This window comes from Pyxicephalus adspersus, chromosome 11 (genome assembly GCF_032062135.1).
Source record: "Pyxicephalus adspersus chromosome 11, UCB_Pads_2.0, whole genome shotgun sequence".
Taxonomy (NCBI): Eukaryota; Metazoa; Chordata; class Amphibia; order Anura; family Pyxicephalidae; genus Pyxicephalus; species Pyxicephalus adspersus.
In genome coordinates, this window is record NC_092868.1 from 39026839 (window position 1) to 39051520 (window position 24682).

The 24682-nt window shown below is 38.1% G+C and overlaps 1 protein-coding gene across 1 annotated transcript; it reads left to right on the forward strand.

Annotated features, from left to right (window-relative positions):
• The first annotated feature begins 483 nt into the window (after window positions 1–483).
• TNFRSF18 (TNF receptor superfamily member 18) lies at window positions 484–24090 on the forward strand. Its single transcript, XM_072425753.1, has 6 exons — window positions 484–705; window positions 4911–5045; window positions 6879–6969; window positions 11054–11127; window positions 14565–14690; window positions 21250–24090. The coding sequence occupies exons 1-6, from the start codon at window positions 549–551 to the stop codon at window positions 21375–21377; spliced, it is 711 nt and encodes a 236-aa protein (XP_072281854.1). The 5' UTR covers window positions 484–548; the 3' UTR covers window positions 21378–24090.
• Window positions 24091–24682: the final 592 nt, after the last annotated feature.

Sequence of the window (24682 nt, forward strand, 5' to 3'; positions counted from 1 at the left end):
TAATGTTCTGAAAAATGATTGTGTGAAAATTCAAAGTTCAAAAATTATGAGTGATCATGCAGGTAGGGGGTTAGATCACTTGTCCCTTTCTATAATAATGACCTGCCTTATCATTGATTCCTAAAAGTAAAACTTTAGTTCTACTATAAGAAACTATATTGGGGTAATGGATATAAAACTACATAATGTATAACATTCCTCCCATTTTAAGATGACCTTTAATTTATTACCAGCCAAAATTCACCTTTCAGTGAACAGACTTTCACACGGAACAGACTTTTACATGGAAATCTGTGTATCAGTTACAGCACTTTAAATGCCAACAGGACTCTTCACGCTGCATAATTACCAAAACCCAACATAGCGAATATTTAAAGTCTGAGAGCGCAGCAGACGTCATGACCACAATCAGGAAGCTCCCACAGAGCTATAAAGATATGTACTGTACACCAGATGCACTTGTTTTAATGTTCAAAAGGAGAAGAAAGTTTTATGACAAACCTTTCAGCCTCTTTTAAAACTTCTCAACAACACAAGAGGAAGCAATAATGAAACTGAGCTGGCATACCAAGTTGTTTTTTGGAGCATGGTGCATTATTCTTTTAAACGGGACTGGTACAGTAGTGATGGGGGAATGCAACAATGGAATGCACCCAGTCTATACCACAACTAAAGGTCGAATATGCTGCCCAAAATGTGTAAAAAGTGAGTAATATTTTATTCCAGCATGTAAAGTGTGCTTGAACACTGTTTGCTGTATGATTTTTTTTGGTTGCTTATTTGTTTATAAGTCTACACGGACTGTTTCCTTTAAGTTTGAAATTCTAGTTTGTTTGAATAGGCCAGTTCACACCCGGCGAGTTTTTGGCTATTTTCTTAGTAGGCAGCCTGCAGCATTTGCACAGTATGCCCAGAAATGCTTGCAAATGCCCATAGTAACTCCTGATACTATTTTCATTTAACAAATTAAAGTTAAACCTATGTGGACTATTTCCTTTATGTTTGAAATTCCCATTTATTGGAATGGGCCAGGTCACACCAGAGAGTTTTTGGGCAATTTCCTATTGGGCAGCCTGCAGCATTGTACAATATTTTTGTTTAAATGCCTAGAAATGCTTGCAAATGCCCAAAAATGCCCCAAATACCTTAAATGGAAATTAATGAGATGTTTTTAGGTATTTGTGTCATTTATGTGCATTTAGGCATTTGTGGAACATTTGTGGGCATTTATAAGCCATACATTTATTTATTTTTTCAATTTAGAGGTGTTTTCTTCTATTCAACCTCTTCTCTGCCATATAGCTTGCTTCAAAAGACCTTTAAAGGCACAAATTTTCTCCGAAAGAAACTGCACTGCCCAGAAATTTGCTGCTCCATCAGGCTTCCACATTAGCTGGGTAGCAAAACACTGGCAATGATGTATATTACCTCTTATATTAGTTCTCCTGCATGTTTTGTGATGTCACAAAAATAGAACAGTGACCACTTGCACAAAAGAGAAAAACCCAATACCGGAGATAGCCAAATATTTGTAAATGACTGTTGATCTAGTAACATAGTAGACTTGATTAGTTTGTGGTTAATAATTCTAGTAGGTCATTTTAGTATTAGGAAGTTGTATTAATGTGAAATTTCACATGCCTTTATTTATAGCGATTAGGACAAATTTTTATTGCCTACAATTTAAAATCAAATAAAATGCAACTATTGTAAGCAACCCAGACAGAGTTATATTTCCTAAATGTTTAAATTGTATAATTTTCCTGTATGTAAGGGCAAAACCTTTTTTCCCAAGTACGTTAAACCTTCTGTCACATTGTCCTTCACATTTGTGTCCAAGCTGGGTGGTTTGTCCTAATAACCATTGTCAATCAGAAAAGTTGTCATCAAAACAAGATGTGATGGAAAACCTTTCGATAGGAGCAATTGTTTCTCACATTCTGTTGTGTCACGAGGATAGGCTGCAAATAAAAGCATGACAAGAGTTTAAGTCTTCCCTTTTCTTCATGAAACTAAAAAAATACAATTTTAAATGTGCACAGTGGTGGGAGAGGCTGGTGCTTGGAGAACACCTAAAAGATGAAAATTTAAAGCATTTTAGAATCCCTAACAAGGATGAATTGCAGTGTGGTGGGCTACCAGACTTCATCTTGAAGTACATGTATTAGACGTGCTTGCCTGCCATAGCCAATATGGACCGCCTGACCTTTATCATAACAAACCAAACTTGGAACGCTGATGACTTCCTCATCACAGTGGTCATTTATACCATGTAACTATGTCATGCTTTTTAGTCTGTATAACAGAGTATATATTTACAAAATAAATTGCATGCACTTTGCCCACTGGGTAGTAGAAGCACTGCTGCTGTTGCCGTTGTCATCCGTTGTCATGATAATTCTGGTGCTGGGCTTGCCAGCAATCCCACTCTCAGCCTTGGCAAATCCTGGTTTAGCTTACTTTTGCTTTTTCAAACCATCTACCACTCTCTTTTCCTCCTCCTCTCCTATCCACAAAAACTTTAAACCAGGGTATTAATCTTCCTTACACTGCATTGTGCCTTGCCCAATTTTTGTTTAAGAAAAACCATCTAAGGGACAACTGCTATGCTATGACAGGGAGGTGGCTGTAGTGGCTATGAGAAAGGTGTTGGATAATAATGTGCTAACTATGACCAAAGAAGCAGAGGAGACATAGGAAATATTGTACATGAAGATTGACACCACATTACTTGACAAATGGTGGTGGCAGTGGTTCTGGCGGACATTACTAAAATTATGGCAATGTACACATTTTAGATGATTCTTGCCTTGGCAAGCTTTAAAAAATCAGGCACAATGTTCATGGCTTCATAAGGACAGATCCATCCATTCATCCTCTGTTTAAGTCACTTGTGGAAGATAGCACAGTGGTGTGACGTTCCCCCCTCGCTCTGTCACTTTTTTGTTTCTCTTGGAAAGATTAAATGTTAGTGTGCAGCCTAAGGATTTTAGAGACACTGCTATTAAACTGGAGGCTTCTAAAGTGTCATAGGAGGGTTTCAAGGTGGTGTATATTAAAGATTCCAAGGTATAGATGATAGAGACTACTGTGTTTAACCTACTCTAACAATGGATACCATGGAAAAGGCTATCAAAAAAGTCAACAGATTTAAAAATGGTGGTGGCTACGACAATGGCCAAGCATTGCCTTTAAAGGTAAAAAGAGGAGACAGTGGTGGAATCGGCATTAAAAGTGGGTTGTTAGTTAGAATTATGCTGTGTCTTGAGCTTACTTTTGTCTCAAATAACTTCAAAATACTGTTTTGAGAAATGTGTTGATGTGATAGGCTGTAATAGTCACAGGTTAAAAAAAAACTTCATTAAAATGTATTTACTGTAAATGAGTAGTCAGTAAAAGGTGCCCCAGATATGTGATATCATATATTTGTACATTTTTATCAGTTTGAAGCAGCCTAGAAAAAGAGAAGGTAACAAAATTCCCATGAGGTAATGTCAAGGTAACTTCTCATCACTGTTCTCCTTTCTGATAATACATAACCGAATAGTGTAACCACTGCAGTCACATGTGCTACAATCACATCATTACCAAACTAGGGTAACCACTTGTTATTACTATTACAAAAAAAAACACACTACCATAGACTATTTGATGCATTAATAGATGTAGGTAGCAGCCACTAACAACCTTTAGTTGGTAGTAGGTAGTGGCAGTATGTTGCTTAAAGAATTATTGTAAACCTATCCACTACATTGTCCCTTCACCTACAAATTCAATATGGATTACATGTGTTTAGGTGAAATAGTTTAGATGGCTTGTGTGAATAATACACCTCTGACTTTTATAAGCCTTCCTAAAGGAAGGTTCAAGATACTTCCTATTGCTTTTGCTATGTTTAAAGTGGTATTCCATGTCCTTTCATAACAAACTTCTTTAACTATATGGCAGAACACAATGTTTAAAATATGAATTATTTTACATGAACTTATAATTTGTTAATGCAAGACCGTGGAAGTTTCTTGCTATTCCTCTCTTCTCCCAAAGCATACATTCTGTATGTGTTGTTGTTTTTCAGCCATTGGGGGAGAGGAGAAACATTGTTATGTAAGTTTTAAATGGACTTCCATTCAGAGCCTATACAGGGGTTACATGGGGTGAGTAACATGCCCTATCACACCCAGAAGTAATAGATTTCATGTAGCTGAACAGAACAATATGGAGTTAAAGTAAAAGATTATTCACTGCTGAGGAGGATGCTTTAAAGTTTATCTGATGAATTGCCCTGCATGGGATAGCACAGATTAGAAATTTTGTATTTCACATTAAACTGATAGCTGAAGAGAATTACTGCTGTTAGGTATTTCAACCATCCCTGTTCTCCCTGTTCTAGAATAAATCTTTAGGATGACATTTAGGGTTGGTACTTTGTTACTAAAGAAAAGAGCAAGACATTCTACCATCACATTCAATCTCATTAGGCCCAAAGCCTTTGGCCAACTGCATCCTGTCAGTAAAAGGAGAAGCCCAACCTAACTGATAAAAGACCAAAGGAACACTGGATGTTATTTTCTTTCACAACTGACATACAGCTCATTAGTTATATATGACTTACATATGAATTCACATCCACTAAAAAATGTCTTCAACACTGGGTCACAAAACCAGAAATAGCTCATTGAATGATGATGAATTTACTTTTAACTAACTGTACCTTTACAAATGACAAATCTGACACCTTTGACCAACGGTAATTTTAGGCCATTTTAACTGTAGACATAGGACTATTGGGAGACAACTATGCTGCAATAATATATTTTCAACAATACAATTTAGTTATACTTTAAGAAAGTCTTTTATGTGTTTATACTGAAAAAATTGCAAATAATAAAATGATGCCTTCTCATTTGCAGATAACCTGAGAGAGCCATGTGAACACAAGGAGATGGAATGCCGCTGTCATCAAGGCTATGGATGTCAAACAAAAAGTTGTACAGAGTGCAAAGAATTGCCAGCATGCAATACAAGAGAGAGGCTTAAAATAACATGTAATATTGTTTGCCTGGCAGCATATACACTATATTTTATACAGCAATAGGAATTTAAAAGTGTGATAAGAGTTCTGCTGCATCTTGTTCAAAACATGCTGAGTATCTTATAACAAAAACTGATCTTCTTTTCCCATCTGTTTATCCTAATCATACCCCTTCTACCCGACTATTCGTCAGCTCTACCTTTACCCTTTCCTCTTCTATCCTTTCTCCCCTCGACTCCACTTTCCTATCCCTACTAATCTCATCTCCTTTCCTGTCTTCTCTGCTCTCCTCTTTTTCCCTCCCCTTTCTCTCCTTTTCCCTCTTTTCTTTCTTTCTCTTTCTTACAATTCATAGTGTTCATCTCATCTCTGTCCTCCTCTCCCTTTCCTTTATTATCATTCTCCTCACTTCTCTTCCCTTACTATTCTTTTTTCCCTTTTCACTCCTTCTTCCATTTCCCTCTTTCTCTGTTTCTTCATCTGCGTTCTCCTATTCTCACTTCTCTCTTCTCTATATCCTCTTTGTTCTGTCCTCCTCTTTTCTTTCTTACACTTTCCTTTACTCTATTTTTTCTTTCCTCCCGGTCCTCACTTTTATTTTGACTCCCTTCTTTCCCCATTCCTCTTTTCTCTTTCTTTTGCTCTCCTTTTTCCTTTTACCTTCCCCTTCCTCACCTTTTCCCCCCACCTTCCTTCCATACTTGTCTTCTCCCTTCTTTACCATCTCCTTTTATTTCCCTTCTCTCTTTTCTCTTCCCCTCCCTTCCTTCCCCCTCATCTAATGTCTGCTTTCTTCCCGACTCCCCTTTACCTTCCCCTTTCTTTCATGCCCCTTCTATATGACTTATATGGCGAATCCTGCAGTTTGAGATTCACATACTCATCAAACTATTTGATCTGTTCCCTTCTCTCTTCCCATATTTTCTTACCTTGTCATCTGCACACCCCTATATGATTTTTTTCCTGACCGCCTCTGGATATGTATTCGTACATCTAGCAAAAAAAGTTATTTTCATTATTTTATCATTGTCCTTAATTTAAGCTTTAGGTAGCTTGAAATCCTATTTAATTATTATTTTGTGTTTCTAATTGTAGCAACATACTCTCATGCCCTCCTTTTTTCTCTTTTCAACCCTCCTCTTTAACCTCCGACCTCTTCTGCCCCCTCCTCCTCTTACCCCACCATAAAGTTAGGTCCCATAATTGAAAATAGCTGGATGAGGGGTGAGGTTTGAGTTCTGAGCTGTTGAGTTTAGGTTGCATCCTGCAGTTTGAGATTCAATTACCCGGAAAATGTATGTTCAAATGCATGTGGGAGAATGTTTGGTTGATTTTATGTCAGTGATTTATTTTAGCTGCTGTCCTGTCCACATTTTTATGCTAGGCTTCCCATTAAATGTGGGCTTTTGTTTCAGGGGGTGATATTTTGAGGGTTGCACTTATTTTTGAAGGTATGTTGGTTTTTACTTTATGCTGATTGGCCCTTTATTTGTAGTTAAACTGCTTTTCTTCTGTGGCACAAATAAAGTGACCTTTTGCTTCAGGCCCCAGCTTTCTGTACAGCAATCAGTACTGTTTCTCTCTAGTGCCATTTAATATAATGAAACTGAATTCTTCAACCATAGTGTATGCATAATGTCTATGAAAATTGTATTCAGTTTTGTTGGATTTATTAACGCTCTCCAAGAGAATATAAACTATCATGGGAGAAGCTGGCAAATCGAGGCTGGCCATAATTGCCCATCCCACATTATTGTTATTTTAAAAGTATCATACAATCAAAACTTTAGCAAAATACGGTTTGTCTTACGTTAACCACTTATTTTTATTCTGACTTTGATTCTAGATGATGGAATCAGCCATTATACATATAAATGTGAAAAATGCCCATCTGGAACTGTTCTAGAGAAGGAAAGCGGACTGTGCGAGCATGTCATGTAAGTTATTTATATTTTTGCAATGTTTAATTTTTTTAATACATAAATAAGCTGGACTGGTTTTGGTACACTGGTTTATCAAATACAGAAAAAATAACAGCAGGAAATGTTACCTAGTTTATGAACAGAAATGAGCCTTTTTAGAAGAAAATGCAATTCATTTTGTTGATTGCTTTTAACAACAACTTCACTACACAGTTTTACTGTACTGTTCCTTTTCTGGCCAGAGTACTGACTTACGTGTGGGTATTCTATCCCAGGGGAGGTAATGTATTGCATTTAAAAATAAATCTCCTTATTTTTATGTTGCAAGTTACAGAATTGTCTATTGCATTTGGAGCTAACAGAGGTATTTCTGCAATACAATCTTTAAATTGACCAGGGACAGGGAGTGCCCTGGTCAATTTGAACAGGGAGTTCACTGGTAAATCCCTGCATTGGATTTGAGGAATCTTAAAATGAGAGCTGACTATTTGCCAAATGGCCCCCATTAAGTAACTAACATTTTACCATTTACCCCCCCCCCCATTGACTTCCCTGAAGCTTAGCACACATTTTTGAGTAGGATTTGTGACACTGGTATTAAAACAAACCGGATTTGCTTATTCCTTAAAATTTGGTCACAAAAAATGTTTCCTAAAAGTATGTAGGTGTAAAAAAGGTGGTTTTGGTTATTCTCCAGCAGCCCATGTCCCATACCTTTATTTTGTTCCAGTTCTGTATTCAGCCTCGATTAGACTCCTCATCATTCCACACTACCAGGAATATTTGGATAAATAAAAACCCTTTCCACCTGGTATTTCCAGTATTGAAGTAGGGATCAGAGAATGGGGTCACTGTACATTGCCTGGGATAGAGTCATCTGACACTATATTACTAGAATGTGATTTTAGGAGACACCAATCACCAGAGATGTTGCGTATATTAGTTGAGTATATTAGTATAAACCCAAAAACAATGTGGGCAATGCCTAACCCTTTAAGTTTTGAAAATGTATGTATGGCAGTGATATTGCTTCCCATCCATAGATCATGTTTTACATTTTGTTCATTCAATTTACCATCATTTTTGGGATTTTGTCACTTCTGTTTTTTCATAAAAGTGTTTATTGTCTTTATCTTACCCTTCAGCTATGAGTGTATGGAAAGTTATCTTCCAGATATTAAAAAGATTCCATCTCACTTTGATGCTGATTATTCTCTGTGCTTCAGTTCTAATGTTCAGAACTAAAATGTTTTCCATATCTCTTAATTGTTGTAATTTTTCCAATACTCCCACCCAGGTGAATATCTAGAAAGTAGTCACCCCCCCCCCAAAAAAAAATCTGTCTGGGGACACCATATTAGACAGACAGCATAGCATATATTGTTCCAAGCCCCATGCCTAAATAGGTTGTTTTTGTTTTATATACCAAGTCTTACCATGTGCTCTTTCTTGGACAACGCTTTTTATCATTATCATATTCTGATTTTGGAAACGCTACCCAAGGTCAGATAATCATCACACCAGAAAGGGTTTTATTTATAGTAGCTTACTGTAAATGTGTCTAAGCTTCTTGTAACTTGCAAACCAACATGGGCATGACTTATTTACTGGAAGTTCTAGCATGCCAGGCCATCTACCAACTCCTGTGTTTTCTTTTTTAAAGGTAACCACACTAAATGTGTTTATGTATAATTGCTGCTTGAGTTCAGGGTGGCTCTGATTGTCTGTTTCTATTTATCTGTAGTTTTACCATGCAATTGCTTGGGCTTACCCTCAATTTTCAGAACTACCTCTTTATGAAGCAGTAAGCTGGCCTTTCATGAAATGTCTGGTCTATAGTTCTGCATTTTAGAATGTCATTTAGGTCTGAATCCTTTCTCTTCTGGGACAGTGCTGTGGATTTAATAAAGTGTATGTAAAGACAAAGCTTTTTTTACTTTTACACAAAAAATGAAGGACAAGTCATAGGGCAGTAAGGACCTCTGAACTTGGTCCCTCCAGTTAGCTCAAACTCTATCCTGCAACATGAGTGGGCACAGAGGCAGAGTTATGGGATATACAGCATTCTTATTATACTGTATTTATATAGCACCATCATATTACATAGCACTGTACAAAGTTCATAGTCATGTCATTAGCTGTCCCTCAAAGGAGCTCACAATCTAATGTCCCTACCATAGTCATATGTCTTCAATATAGTCCATAGTTTGGGAGGTAGCCAATTAACCTAACTGAATGTTTTTGGAATGTGGGAATAAACTGGAGTACCCGGAGGAAAGCACAAGGAGAACCTGCAAACAGATAGTGTCCTGAGATTCGAACCTGGAACCCAGCGCTGCAAAGGCCAGAGCACTTACCACCATGCTGCATATTGGTCTACATATCGTCTGAATTTTCTGGGCCACATACAAGAAAAACCTCCAAATTACAATTCATACTGTTCACAGATTTTTAATGCCCCCACATTGTTTTTTTTAAGTTTCCAGTACCCCCAAAACTTGTCTCAGCTTTCCAGAGACCTTTACTCTAAAGTATTTACTATCTAGAGAGTGTTTCTCAGCTTTCCATAAACAACAACAGCCGGTAAATGTGTATGTTGTGAAGAAATTATGAACAAAGTATGAACAACCTTCCTGTTATATATAATCAACTAACCTCAGTATAACTCCTCATCTCCCTTCACCCATACTCAAGGGACAACTATATCCCAATACCTCCTACCCTAGCAAAAAGTTCCTTTTCATACACAGCAAAAATGTCCTTCAAAAATACCAACACCCCTTCCAGCACCACCTTTTCAACCCCTCTTCATTACCCCCACAACTGCTCAACAGACCAAGGATACAGCGCAGGACTGTGTGGAGTCTAAAGAATGCAGTTGGTTATACTCCTGCCTTTTATTTATCCTTCCTTTAGCTTTTTTGCACAACCAGTGGTTTGTAATGCATAAACCAGAGGAGATCTCTTCAAAGTGAGGGGAATACCCATCTTAGACACTTGTCAGCAGAACATTTAACCACATGGGAACCAAGCCAAATAGGATGAGTAAATCACTGCAACAAGGACACAGAAGCAATAAAAACTTGGCCGAGGATCTGTCTGTATCAATTAAATTTGCACCAGTGCTATTACAGTTCAATCCAACACTTGTTTCCTTGTTTTCCCTGAAGAAGTGGTATAGTCATCATCCCCTGAAACATGTTTGATTTCTCTGCTACGTGTTAATGAAGATTTTATTCCCGGCTTTATAAATGTGACACTGCTATTACTTACAGCCTTTCTTGACCTTTTTGACATGGAGGCACCCTTGAAATAACTTTCAGGTATTCAGAGAACCACTAAAATATATACTATACCCACTACTAACATTATTTTGACTTGGTGGTCAATGGGAAGAATTCCTCTTACATTGCTGACCAGTGGGAAGAATGTCACAATTACAGACAGCCAAAAGAATCATTGATCTCAGTTAAATTCAACTAATTGGCACATTCCGCTCATTGCCTTAAGAACCCCTAGCATCCTCTGGAGGAACCCTTGTTGAAAAACACTGGTCTAGTTTTGTTTTGTTTTTGCTTTTAACCCTTTTTAGAGAGGGGTCACCAGAACTATACTCTCCACAAAACAATATGAACATTGTCATAACTTTCAACCATTCTGCACACTACTGCGTTTTTATTTCTGCATCCAAAAAGATACCCCAACACTCGTTACACTACAGTATCAGATTGAGGTGAAAACCAGACTGAGCCTCCACTTTTCCTGATCTAAAATGACATTTTTTGGCTGAGGTTGAGCTTCAAATCTTTAGTATATATATATATATATATATATATATATATATAAATATATATATATATTCTACTGGTAATTGTGACCTTTCAGGAAATTAAATATAATAACTTCTTATAATAAAAAATATATGCCATTTCAATTTTTTGTAAACAGAAAATGAATTGAATAACAAATTTGGAAATTGAGTTGGGAAAAGTTTAGACTAAAACACATAATACACTTAGAAATCAATAGTTTTTTATAGATAATTTATGGATGTCAAAATTTAATTTCATATGGTTTGCATGTTGCTTTATATTTATAGGCCTGTTACTACCCTACTACCAAGTCCTACTGCCAAAGACCTTACCAACAAAAGCCCAACTTGTAAAACCAATGGTAAGTAAATAAAAATATATTGTCTATCTTTATGACTCAGATATGGTTTTCTCGCAAAACTATGAACAAATGGTGCAAGCAACACCATGCAAATATACAATATGAAATGAATAAATTTTGCAAATACAGGTAGTCCCAGGGTTAAGGACATCCAATATACGGACGACTCCTAGATACCAACGGGGCTTCCCTGCTTCCTCGTGTGCAGCACATAGGCTTGGAGGGGGGAGGGGGCGGTTTGCATGACTTTGCAGAAGAAATCTTTTGATAAACACAGCTGAGACTGAGCTCCTCTGCAAGCTCTTTAAGCCTATTTAATGACCAAGACAATCTCTACAGTTGTTTCTTTTTGCATATCAAAGCACAGTAGTTAATGTCTAGGCACCTTAAAGTTTTTTTTCTTTTGCTTAGTTTTTTTGCTTTGTTTGTTTTTAGCTCACAATGAGGATTTTATACAGTAACTGACACCATGCTGCCTAATATTATGTTGAGACAAACATCTGTCCTCATTGAATTAATTAAAATAGTGTAACTGTTCCAAATTTGCTTACAAACTCAACTTAAGAACAAACCTACAGTGCCGATCTTGTGTGTAACCTCGAGACTACCTGTACTGAGAAATCCAGAAATTCTAACTTTCTGTTCAAACTGCCAACACTGCATCTGCTTTACTATAATTCCAGCAGTGTTGTCAGCCCTGTTGGACTATCAAACTGATTGTTAAAAATGTTTTAATAGCATTCAGGTTCCTTTCATTATGACTTTGTTTTATTCCATAAAGTGTATGTTTTGAAACATTTTTTTATGTATTATGAACTTTTCTTGCTAAACTATTTTATCATAGTTTAAACCACTGAAAATCAAGTTTTTAATGTTTGCTTGCAGTGTTTTTCCTCCATGCTTGTATGCTCGCAATGTGCTTTTGAACTTTCTAGAAAATGTGAATATTCCAGGAAATGTCAGTTCCCTCGCCTATCACCCTTTCTCCTTGCCCTATGTAAGGGTTTAACTAATCCAGCTCCTGTCCCTCCCCTCGCCCCCTTTATAACCCTTTTATATATAGCTATTGTGGGAAGAGTGAAGAAAATTCATTGTTACTTAACTGAGTCTTCTGGGGCTGCTGACATCTAATTTAACATGGTGTCCCCAACAACATTCTTAGGGCTTTTGGGTGTCTACACAATGTTACTTAACTGAGTCTTCTGGGGCTGCTGACATCTAATTTAACATGGTGTCCCCAACAACATTCTTAGGGCTTTTGGGTGTCTACACAAGGTCACATCAAGAATATGTTAAGTGCACACTGAGTCTTAGGAAGAGTCTGCAATAATGAACTGATATATTATTGAAGATATATTGATTATTTATATTATTAGATATATGGTATACAAGAGCTGCAAAGTTAAAGATTGAAAACCCACAATAAACTGTCCATCACAAAAAAACATTGTGTTTTTTGGCCGCTTTCCATTACCTTCTTTATGTAATGTTGTACTTTTTGGGTGTGAATGGACCTGCTGAGTACCCATGCCCTTTCAAACTGAGAGTGGCTTTGAACATGATGCATTTAGGTTTGTTCAAACCATGAACTGTACAGTTTTCTAGAGACAGAAAAAATAGAGCATTGTATTTCTGCTTGTCAAACTTTTTTATTTCCGGTCTAGCTGGACAGTTCTAAAGGTGCAGATGAAAGTGGTTTGTAAAACTCATATCCTACTTCCTGAACCTCTGTTTACTGCATGAATAACATTCTGAAAAATATACAATTTGCTTTTCAGAAAAACATGGAAGACTTTCCTTTCCCTGTGGTTTTTGATGCCATAAGTTAGCAGTACATAAAACATGAGAGCCCCTTTTGTATGTTTTGATAATATATGTGGCTTGAATGCATTTAACAAAACTTCTCATTTGGGCCTGGTGCACTGTGTACGTGCTTTGTTAAGCACTAAAGTCCATAGGTATGAACATTACCTCCCTACAATAAATCTATAGACTGCTTGGGTAAGAGTTGTACAGTTTGGATCTGTAATATGGGTGATAGTGATTACACTCACACAGATGTTCTATCATGTTTGACAATTCAATTTATGGAGGGGTATACAGAGAGAGTCCTCATCCTCATTGGTCACACTGTAATGATGACTATCAGATGGCTCCCATCTTGTCCGAAACACATCTTTTTGCACGAGTTCGGCAAGTCCTCCTCATTGCTTCCCTGTATCACTAAACCGAGGAACAGATAGATATAAACTGAACTGGCTTACAGGTTTTGGAAAGAGTTGGTAAAAATTTTAACACTTGTTGAGTTTTACTGCTATCCAGAACTTAGAAAAAAATACCCTTACTTACTTAATAGGCAACTCAATAGCCAATGATTGAGTTTCCAAAACAGGCTGACAACGCTATCATAAATTGCATGTTTGACTCAGAAGCTTTGTAGGAGATTCACAAAAAATGATTTCCCTATGAAGACACTGATGACACTGACATGATTTAAAAATAGGTTTTGGATTTACATACACATTAACTCCTATAGGGACATTAATTTTATTATTATTATTAATAAACAGGATTTATATAGCACCAACATATTACACAGCACTGTACATTATATAGGGGTTGCAAAAGACAGATACAACCAGTGACATAGGAGGAGAGTACCCTGCCCAGAAGAGCTTACAATCTAAGAGGTGGGGGAGTAACACACAAAAGGAGGGATATATGGGGTGGTGGGAAGTAGTGAGGGTTTTATTAGACAGAAGAAGATGGGTAGAAAAGTTTGAAAAAAAATGGGTTTTGAGTGCTCTTTTAAATGAGCAGAAAGTAGGAGCAAGCCATACTTACTTGATGGGTGTCATGTCAAACTGAACTCAACCACACCAGAGCATTGAGGCTAAATCAAAAGCATTTTCCAATTATTTTTCATTTTTGATTTTTTTTTCTTAAAAAAATCAAGAAAATTGCAAGCAAATTTCAGTTTGCTACTGGTAGGAGCAGCCTGCAGGGTGCTCTACATAATTTAATAAACGCACCTGAGCAGCCTCTTGCAAACCATCAAGGAAATACATGAATGTAATCCTGAGCCTATATGACTGGAAGAACAAAAATCCAAAACTTTTAAGTGGTGGGCCAGGAACAATTAGATTCGGAAAATAATGGCCAGATGTTGCAAAATGTCCATCAGCCAGAAGATGAGGTAGGCTCCATATTGAATATAATGAATATTCTTATGAAGCTGACTGTGAGGAATAAATTCCGACCAAGCAATTTACGTACAAGAGAAGAGCTTGTAAAACTATGCAAGATTGGAAATGATGTTTAACTTTATGATCAAATGTTACATATAATTCGCAATTTATATATTTTGCTATAGTTATCTTGTAACACATTGTTGTATTGATGAATTCTAATGCTCTTTCTTTATTATTCCTTTTTAGATCCTGATAACAACAGCACCTGGATTTTTATTTCTGTTCTCGTGATCTTTTTTTTATTGTTGATTACCATTGTTATCCATCTCCTCATACAGAAAATGAAAGCAACATCATCTTTAAAAATGCAAGGTCAGTATTACAAATGACAATAGCATCCTCCAATAAACTAAAGCACCACTAGCAATGAGCATGTTGGGGATTAAAGGATAACTAAGCCTAGGAACAAAATATGTAATATATTGTAGTTTTCCAGTACTTAGATATGGTGGCTGCATTAGGGATGGAGGGCATATGCAAGGTCTGTCTTTTAATTATTAATTATTAATCTCTTAAACAAAGCAGTAAGAACTGATTATGAGCACTTGCCAAGATTGTTTAAACTTATCCAAACATGCACTACAAAGGACAGCACTCTATGCCGTTCAGTTTGTTGTCAGTCGCCGTTCAATGCAGTTGTGTTTCCCCTGATGTGCTGAAATTATGATAAGTTTAAAAGTTAAGCAACACATCAATTTTTTTATGTCAAATTTTAGTAAAATTTAAGCCTAGAGCAAAAAGAGTGCCACAACGTTATTTGAGCTAACTTTCTGCAACAACCTGAGGTGGACTTGAACCTTTTTCAAAAAGTCATCAATTATGAAGAAATCTGGATCTTCCAGTATGACCCTGAAACAAAATAACAGTCAAAATCACTGGAAAACACCTTCTGCACAAGAATCAAAAAGCACACCAAAGCAAGACCAAATTCAAAGCTTTTTTAACATGTAGGACATCATTTTGGCAGAATGGGTTCCAGAGGGCACAACAGTGAACCAACATTATTAAAAGGAAGTTTTCACAAACCTGAAAGAGTCAGGAAAAGACTGCCAAGAATGTGGAAAAAAGATTGAATTCCTAACCAGGACAATGCACCTTCTCACACAGCACTTTCTGTTACCGAAAAAAAAAATTACTACACTAAGCACTTTCTTGTATTAAAAGAGAAATAGACTTCAGAGATGGAGACATTATCCTGCCCCTGTACAAAGCATTGTTCAGACCACATCTGGAATATGCAGTCCAGTTTTGGGCACCAGTTCACAAAAAGGACATTGTGGAATTAAAGAGAGAGTGCAGAGAAGGGCAACTAAACTAATACAATTAGAATTTAGAATTCTCCCTTGAGAAGAGACATTTAAGGGGGATATGGTCACCCTGTATAAACATATAGGTAGTCCATATAGAGAACCCTGTTCCTGATTATTTACTTTAAGATCATTACAAAGAACAAGAGGGCACTCTTTGCATAGACGCACAGAATATAACTGGGTATGTCTTTCTTTATCCTGACCAACTAGTATTTTCAAAACTCTGCAACCTCACCCTCTTTGACAACTCACTATTTCCTCTTTCTGATCACAACCTTATCACTTTCAACCTTTTGAACTCTTGCCCCCTTTGCCACACACCAGACCTGGTCAATGGCAAAGAGATATCCGTAACCTTGACCACAAACTATTCACAAACTACCCTTGCATACCAAACCCCCACTCTCTCCAAAATCACCTCTCCAGATGATGCTGCCCCCATGTTAAACCACTCTCTTTCCTTGCCTCTGGATAACGTTGCCCCTGCCACCTTCCGCTACCCCCACCCTGCCAACCCCCGACCAGGCGCAACAATTACACCAAACAGCTACAAAAGACTGTTCGTGCAGCTGAGCGCAAGTGGAGAAAATCTGGCCTCAACACTGACTTCATGGACTACAAAGCCAAGCTACAAAGCCTTAACACCGAGCTCACAGTGACCAAGCAAAAATATTTCTCTGCTGTCATTTCCTCTCAAACTTCCAACCCACCCAACCTCTTCTCAACACCTGCTCCCCCCACAACAACCTTCCCAGCCCAAGACATAGTCACCTACTTTAGTGATAAAATTGACAAAATCACACATGATGCCTCTGCTTACCAAGCCACTCCAACCATACCCACCCCTTCCACCAGTAGATCATCAATGGCCTCCCTCAGCCCTGTTACTGTGGACGAAGTCTCCTCTCTTCTCTCATCATCTCTATCTACTACCTGTTCGCTTGACCCAGTTCCCTCTGATCTATACTGATCTGGACCAAGCCTATTATTATTAATATTATTATTATTAATATTATTAAACAGAATTTATATAGCGCCAACATATTACACAGCGCTGTACATTAATTGGGGGTTTGCAAATGACAGAGTGATACAGACAGTGATACAGGAGGGGAGGACTCTGCCCCGAAGAGCTTACAATCTAGTAGGTGGGGGATTTTACTCACAATAGTATGGGAGATATGTAGTGGTGGAAAGTAGTGATGGTTTCAAAAGACAGAAGAAGATGGGTATGCAAGTTTGAAAAAATGGGTTTTGAGTGAGAGAGTTGGGGCAGCTCTAGAGAAGTCTTGTATCCATGCAAGTGATGTGGTTATGAGTGAGGAAATCATTATTAGCTCATTGGAGGAGCAGAGAGAGCAACTGGGGGAATATTTTTTTACCAAGTCGGAAAGGTAAGTGGGACAATAACTGTGGAGGGATTTGAAGGCAAAGCACAGGAGCTTGAATTTTATTCTCAGGTGAAATGGAAGCCAGTGTAGAGATTTTCATTCTGGCTGCAGCATTCATATTAGATTGTAGAGGAGAGAGTTGCGTTAGTGGAATACCAGAGAGGAGGAGGTTAACGTAGTCCAGACGAAAGATGATAATAGCATGTACAAGGAGTTTGGTGGTCTCTGGGGACAGGTGTGGGCGGATTTTGGAGATGTTGCGTAGGTGAAAGTAATAGGACCTGGAAATGTTCTGAATATGGGCCTAACCAAACTATTTAACCTCTCTTTTTCTACTGGTATCTAACCCTCCGCTTTCAAACATACCATAATTCTCCCTATCCTGAAGAAACCCCTACTGGATCCCTCCTTACCCTCTAACTACCGTTCTAATTCCCTTCTCCCATATGTCTCCAAACTTCTTGAATGCCTTGTATACAAAAGACTCAGCGATGACCCTCTCCAGTCTGGTTTTCGAGCTGAAACAGCCCTTACTAAAGTGGCCAATGACCTCATCAGAGCTAAGACCCTGCTCCTTCTCCTTGATCTTTCTTCTGCTTTCTGACACTGTTAATCACCTCCTTCTAATACAAATCATGCGCTCCATTGGTACCAGTGACACTGCTCTCTCTTGGTTTGCTTCCTATTTGTCTGACCGCTCCTTTCAAGTTTCTTTCAATGGTAATTCCTCCTCTCCAACTCTGCTCCCTGTTGGTGTTCCCCAAGGGTCAGTCCTCGGACCGGTTCTCTTTGCTCTGTACACCTCCTCTCTCGGTAGTCTCATATCCTCCTTTGGCTTACAGTACCGTCTGTATGCTGATGACACTCAAATTTATCTGTCCACCCCTGACCTGTCCCCCTCAGTCCTGGATAAGGTTCATGCTGCCTGTCAGCCATCTCATCATGGATGTCTGACCGATTTCTGACCAAAACTCAACCTGGATAAAACAGAACTCATCATCCCCCCACTCAAACTCCAAATATCCCCCTGACATATATCTAACTGTTAACAACACTGTTATTCGGCCCTCCCCTCAGGCGTATTGTCTTGGCGTCACTTTTGACTCTGCCCTCTCATTTAACTCCTATATTCACAACATTTCAAGGTCCTGTCACTTTCACCTATGCAACATCTCAAAATTCTGCTCCTTCCTGTCCCCTGAGACCACCAAACGCCTTGTACATGTTCTTATCATCTCTCGTCTGGACTACTGTAACCTCCTCCTCTCTAGTATTCCACTAGCTAAACTCTCTCCTCCACAATCTATTATGAATGCTGCAGTCAGATTCATCCATCCTTCCAACTGCTCCTCTTCCGCTGCATCTCTTTGCAGTTTACTACACTGGCTTCCATTTAACCTTAGAATCAAAATTAAAGCTCCTGTGCTTTGCCTTCAAATCCCTCCACAGTTCTTGTCCCACTTATATTTCTAACCTGGTAAAAAAAAAAACTCCCCCAGCTGCTCTCTCCGCTCCTCTGATGACCTACAGCTGACTTCCTCACTCATAACCTCATCACACGCACGGATACAAGACTTTTCTGAGCTGTCCCAACTCTCTGGAATGGTCTTCCCCATCCTATTCGGCATGCTCCTATTTTCTGCTCATTTAAAAGAGCACTCAAACCCCATTTTTTCAAACTTACCTACCCATCTGTTTCTGTATATTAAAAATGGCACTACTTCCCACCACTACATATCTCTCCTGCTATTGTGTGTTAATTTCCCTACCTACTAGATTGTAAGCTCTTCAGGGCAGGGTCCTCTCCTCTAGTGTCACTGCCTGTATTTGTTTGTCATTTGCAACCCCCATTTAATGTATAGCACTGCCTAATATGTTGGCGCTATATAAATTCTGTTTAATAATAATAATAATAATAATAATAATAATCCTGACCTGGTATGTAACTATGTAGCTAGAGCAACCTACATATTCATCAGATGTCACGCACGGAGAGACAGGACCACAAGGGGGTGCTATGGCTTGCACGGTGGTGGAGTGGTGTGAGCCCTGAGAAGGGCCAAGGTGCAGAGTCTATGCAGTAACCAGGTCTTCTCCAGGGCCTCTGATGGTGAGGATGTTGTGCCGCTGGTTACTGCCAGGTTGCAGTCCTTGGGCACACCAAAGTTAGCAAAACATGGTACCAAATCACAAAGCAGAAGTATAGTCAAGGAAAGCCACGGTCAAGGCAGGCAGCAAGTAAGAGAGGTCAGGTCAGACACCAGGGGTCAATAGCCAGGGATCCAGGAGACAGACAGCAGTGACACAGGGACCACTGCAGGCACAGGGAACACAGGAGACACTGGAAGCAACAGGAGGCACAGGAAATGCAGGGATATCCACAGACCGTCAGGCTTAACAATTGAGCTGGACACAGAAAACAGTGAATTAAGCAACAGGTGTACAGGATGTAGCTTACAGAACTAGGGGCTTGGCACTAGTGAAGACTTGTTGCACGAACAGTGCAATGCGTGAGCTAGCTTAAAAGCCAGGGCTGATCAGGAGGCTATTTTCTGATTGACTAGCAGATTGGACAAAGTTGATAAAGCTTGGAAACAGTGACAGGCCCATCATCAGAACTGCCGGCATCCGCAGGAGAGAGACGTCTGCGCTTTAGAGGGAAAGAGGTAAGTGTGACATCAGATTTGATATCTGGGGACTTTTTTTTCTAAATTGAAATTAGTGCTTATGGAACACGCATTTGGTCAATGCATGCAGTAAAGAAAAATAACATCAGATATCCTAAAACAACTGAAACTTTTCTACTTCACTCCATCAGTGCTTAAAGCAGAACTAAGCTAAAAATAAAAAAATTACAGTTACCTTTAATTCCGCAGGACCCACCCACGGCGATGGTCCTTACCACTATACAGTCCCACATTGTCCTGGAATTCCTGTTCGTCCCAGCGCAAAGGAAGCACCAGGCACTGCCATGTCTTATATACTCTTCTGTCTTCTTCTTCAGTCTTCCTTCTACGTCATCTGATCTCGCACTGCACAGGTACGAGATTGGGTGACTTAGCCCCTTTGAAGGGGAAAAAAAGAGAGCCAATCTCACTGCACATGCGTTGGATCGGCATTTCTTTCTGCTTGGTGGAAAAATGCCCCTTTTGCACATGCCCAAGATCAGGGCATGTTCAGGGCATGTGCAGAAAGAGCAGCCAGAGCCTCTCGGGATGCATGACATAGGTATCCTGGGAGGCTCTGCGCTTCTATTAAGTGTTAATCAAGACTTATAGGGCAGTGCCCTAAAAAAAGGATGTTGCACCTAAAAAAAAAAACATTTTTACTTTATTTAGAAGGGTTGACTACCTTTCTATGTAAAGTGAAAATGTTGAGTTTAGAGACCCTTTAAGTGTGAATGGGAAGGATAATAAAGGGGACAAAGCATTGGAATTGTCATATAAATAAATTTAAATGAGTTGTTATATCAGTCTTGTCATTTAGTAGACAGCTCTCTTTTTTGGAAAGTGATATGTTTACCATGGATGATATTTATATGGATACATTGGTATTGTTTCAAATATTGTTACACTGTCATGTATATATTTTTTTTGCATACATGGTACAAAGTGTATCAATGGAGGTTGAATATAGCACTTTAGTATTATACTGTAATAGATTATGTTTACCATTAAGTACTTATGACTACAAAGAGTCAATTGAAGCAAACTTGCAGTGATATGGATGCTCTTCCCCAACACTCCACCAAACCTAATAAGTTGCTGTTCCCACTTCACCAAGATATTTACTGACTTTGTTCTGTGCGGTATCAAATAGCCACATCTCAAATTCTTTTTAATCTTACATGCTATGATTTAAAATCAGTCTGATTCTGAGAATTTCCACAATTTCTGCAACAGTAACAATTTTGAGAGGGGACCATTCAGTGCTGGTCTTCTGCAGTGAAAATCTGACCAAAGTAGGGACATGTAAGTTGAAGACTTAGGGTTATTTCAGACCTGTGCTGCCTTAGGGCCTGATTTATTAAAGCTCTCCTAAGCTGTGTGGTCATGTGATTAAAGGATATAAAATGTATAAATATATATACAACAATCCTGTATCACAAAAAAAAATAATTTCTCTCCCTATTTTCTGTGCAGAAATAATGAATATTATTTGTTTATACAGGAGATTTTGTCCCACATCATACAACTGTTCCAATAAATGTAAAAGATGATGGAGATACATGTAGCTGTCAATATCCAGAAGAGGAGCATGGAGATGGAGTACTGAACATTAAGCTGGCAGCCTTTTAATTACTAAGAGGAAAATCATTGCATATGAAGACACAACATTAGAATTCTAACCATGGAAACTTAGGCTGGTGAATACAGTCCAGAGACTATTTTTGTGGCAAGACGTTCTTCATAGTTGTTTTTTGACCAATAATGGTTGCAGTGGGGTGATATTCTCCAATGTTTGAAGTTCACGTACATCATTGTTGTTTTAGATAACATTTAAAAGAATCACAATTAAAATTCCTATTTATACTGTGAAATTAAGCAGAGATTTTACTTATAGTGGACATTGTTTTAGTTATCAGCAACAGTTTTTTACGAGCTTATGAGCTTGGTTATTTTTATCAGTAACCAGCAAGCATTCCAAAACAGGACATAGGAAAAAATCACTAAGAGTCAGAAAAAGTGGCTACAGGGACCACATCGGCAGCCAGATATTATTATCTATGAATAATGAGAATAATACATTTATGTGTCTTACATCTGCCTACAAAACAGAAAACTCCACTCTCACCGTCTAAAATTGGTGACCAATGGAAAGAATGCTGACCACATTGATAAACAACTTATCATCATTATCATTATAAACATTAGAGTTATACAGCTGGATCTACCGAGTGGTGTTAGCCCCAGAACTATGTCAGCATCATCAAATGGGAAGTCAGTTAGTCACAGATCGAAAAACTCATACTTACGGTCAGGCTAATATAAAGGGAAGCAAGGTAGAGTAATTACTTTGAGGCTCAAGTTGTTACTTGTATCAATTAGCAACCTTAAATTATAGACTTTCTTAGCTACTCAAAATATATCTGATGGTATATTCCCTATCTATTACATCTAATTATTAGTGTTTATTGGCACCATATGTTGACTTTAAAGGAATGACTGCCTAAAGACTATGTACATGCGTTCAAAATTTTCGTTGGAAAGGATCTTTCACGATCCAACAACAACTAACGATTGCACGATGTATGAATGAGTGCTGTAAATACAGCACCATTCTGCTCTATGAAGGGGGAGGGAGAGCGGCACCGTGTTGCACTCTCTCCCCCTTCACTTCCATGAGGATCATTAGTTGTCTATCGTCAGTGGATCCTCCAGGACGGTCGTTTGAAAGATGCTTGACGAGTGAGGTATGCACGCTAGATTTTTGTCCAATATCGGCCCTGAGCCGATTATCGGACAAGAACCATTGCACGTGTGTATGTAGCCAAAAGCTGAAATCAAAAGCTTCTCATTCTCCAAATAATATTTTCCTGACTGCTATGTTGCCCTTTATCCTTTGCTAAACAAACCACAATCTACAGTTCTATTCCTACTAGATGGTCTTTTATGTTAAAGAAAAAAATATTTGCTCTCCTTGTTATGACTCTCCAGATGCACCATCATAACCACTATGTAGATCTGCAGTTGCATCACTTGTGACATAAGCTATCTGAAGACTTCAAAACAGTGCATATGCTGTGTGTGTTTAATTATATACACTGTTTGTTTTAAACTCTGAGCTTGGGTGTACCTGTCCTGTGTGGTCAAGCTTGGTGGGCACTTCTTTTTTTCTGATAAATGTCATAGGGTGTAGTATGCCTACTAATTTATTTCCCCTAAGAGTGACAGGGAGAATGTTGTGGTCTCTATGAACCATAAAGGAAGCATGACGTCTTTACTACAGTCTGAAGGTCTTAGAATAGACAGAAAATACCCAGGGAAGTTTTCACTCAGCACTTCATAAATCATAAACTCCGCAACTAAATAAGAACCTATAGCACAATTACCCTATACAATGCAATACACATATACCTCATTCTAAAGCAATAGAAACAATATTAATAATAACATAACAATACAAAGAAATTATAAAAATGCCTCATGAAAGCAACATTTACATTATTGCATACACTTTGCCACTATATGATTTTGCTCCATAAGTGCTAGATTTGCAAATTTTTTTTTACATATTTCTCCCAGCAAAAGTTTCTGTTATATTGTGGAAAATGGGTGTTACATCCTTTAGTACTTCATAACATACTTATTTGGAACAAAGTTTGAACTTGACTTTCTAGTAACTCATGTTTCATGCTCCTGGTCAATGAAAAGTATTGAAGCCAGATCTAGGAATCATTAGTATATACTGCACGATAGAGAGAAAGTTAATGGAATGGAATTAATGGAACTTACAAACTTTCATAAAATATACATTGTAGAAAAAAATATACGACATGGTATTTAAAAAGCCATTCAAACTAATTATGAAAATACATGCATATACAACAATATATTACACACAAAATGGAAGCACATATGTAAATACATTTTACACTTCACACATTAGGTATCCCAACCCATGTTGGTGGTATAAGAAAGGGGTTTATTTATTTTATTATAGCGGTAATTTTTGATTGCATTTTTGTGCATTTATTTGCAGTTTTGTGCATTTGTGACTTTTGCTGTTTCCAAAATCTGTATATTTTTAAAGCTATTATTTATTGATTTAACACTGTTTTATCTGTTATATTTAATGTATTATATTGGTATTATACTGTAAGTATAACTGTTTTATTGTTGTGTACGCTAAAAAAATTTTATTGTATTTTTTTAAGTTCTTTTAAAGAATCTATAGGTGATCTTTTTTCAAATACTCTATGTGCTTTGGGCTTTAAATAAATCTGTAAGTTAGTAATGTGCATTTTATTTTCTATGTGAAATAAAGAAAAAATGAATGGTAGGGAAACAATAAAAACCGCCTCCCTGGGCTTTATTTTCCACCACATCAATCGAATGGATTGGGGTGCAGATGGTGTTATGGGGTAAATTAGCTTTGAAGGCTAGGGATGGAGGAAGGGGATTAATGAGAAAACTTAAGTTATAATTTAAGAGTACTTACAGCAATCTTGTTATAGAGATCTAGTGTAGGATCCTGGAATTTAATTCCATGCCCCTGTTATGTCACGGATATAATTTGTGACAGTTTATGAAATTATTTATGGGTTCAATTTGAAATGTACAAAGAGAGATAACACAGAGACATGCTCCACTGAAACAGCCCTTACTAAAGTGACCAATGACCTCATCGGAGCTAAGTCTCAAGGCAACTTTTCCCTGCTCCTTCTCCTTGATCTTTCCTCCGCTTTTGACACTGTCGATCACCCTCTTCTAATACAAATCATGCACTCCATTGGTATCTGTGACACTGCTCTCTCTTGGTTTGGTTCCTATCTGTCTGACCGCTCCTTTCAATTTTCTTTCAATGGTAACTCCTCCTCACCCACTCTCCTCCCTGTTGGTGTTCCCCAAGGGTCAGTCCTTGGACCGGTCCTCTTTTCTCT

Coding starts and splice junctions, on each gene's coding strand:
- TNFRSF18 (XM_072425753.1), top strand. CDS start 549: ATGAAACTGAGCTGGCATACCAAGTTGTTTTTTGGAGCATGGTGCATT. Junction 5,046..6,878: donor AGAGAGGCTTAAAATAACAT/GTAATATTGTTT, acceptor CTTTGATTCTAG/ATGATGGAATCAGCCATTAT. Junction 14,691..21,249: donor ATCATCTTTAAAAATGCAAG/GTCAGTATTACA, acceptor TTGTTTATACAG/GAGATTTTGTCCCACATCAT.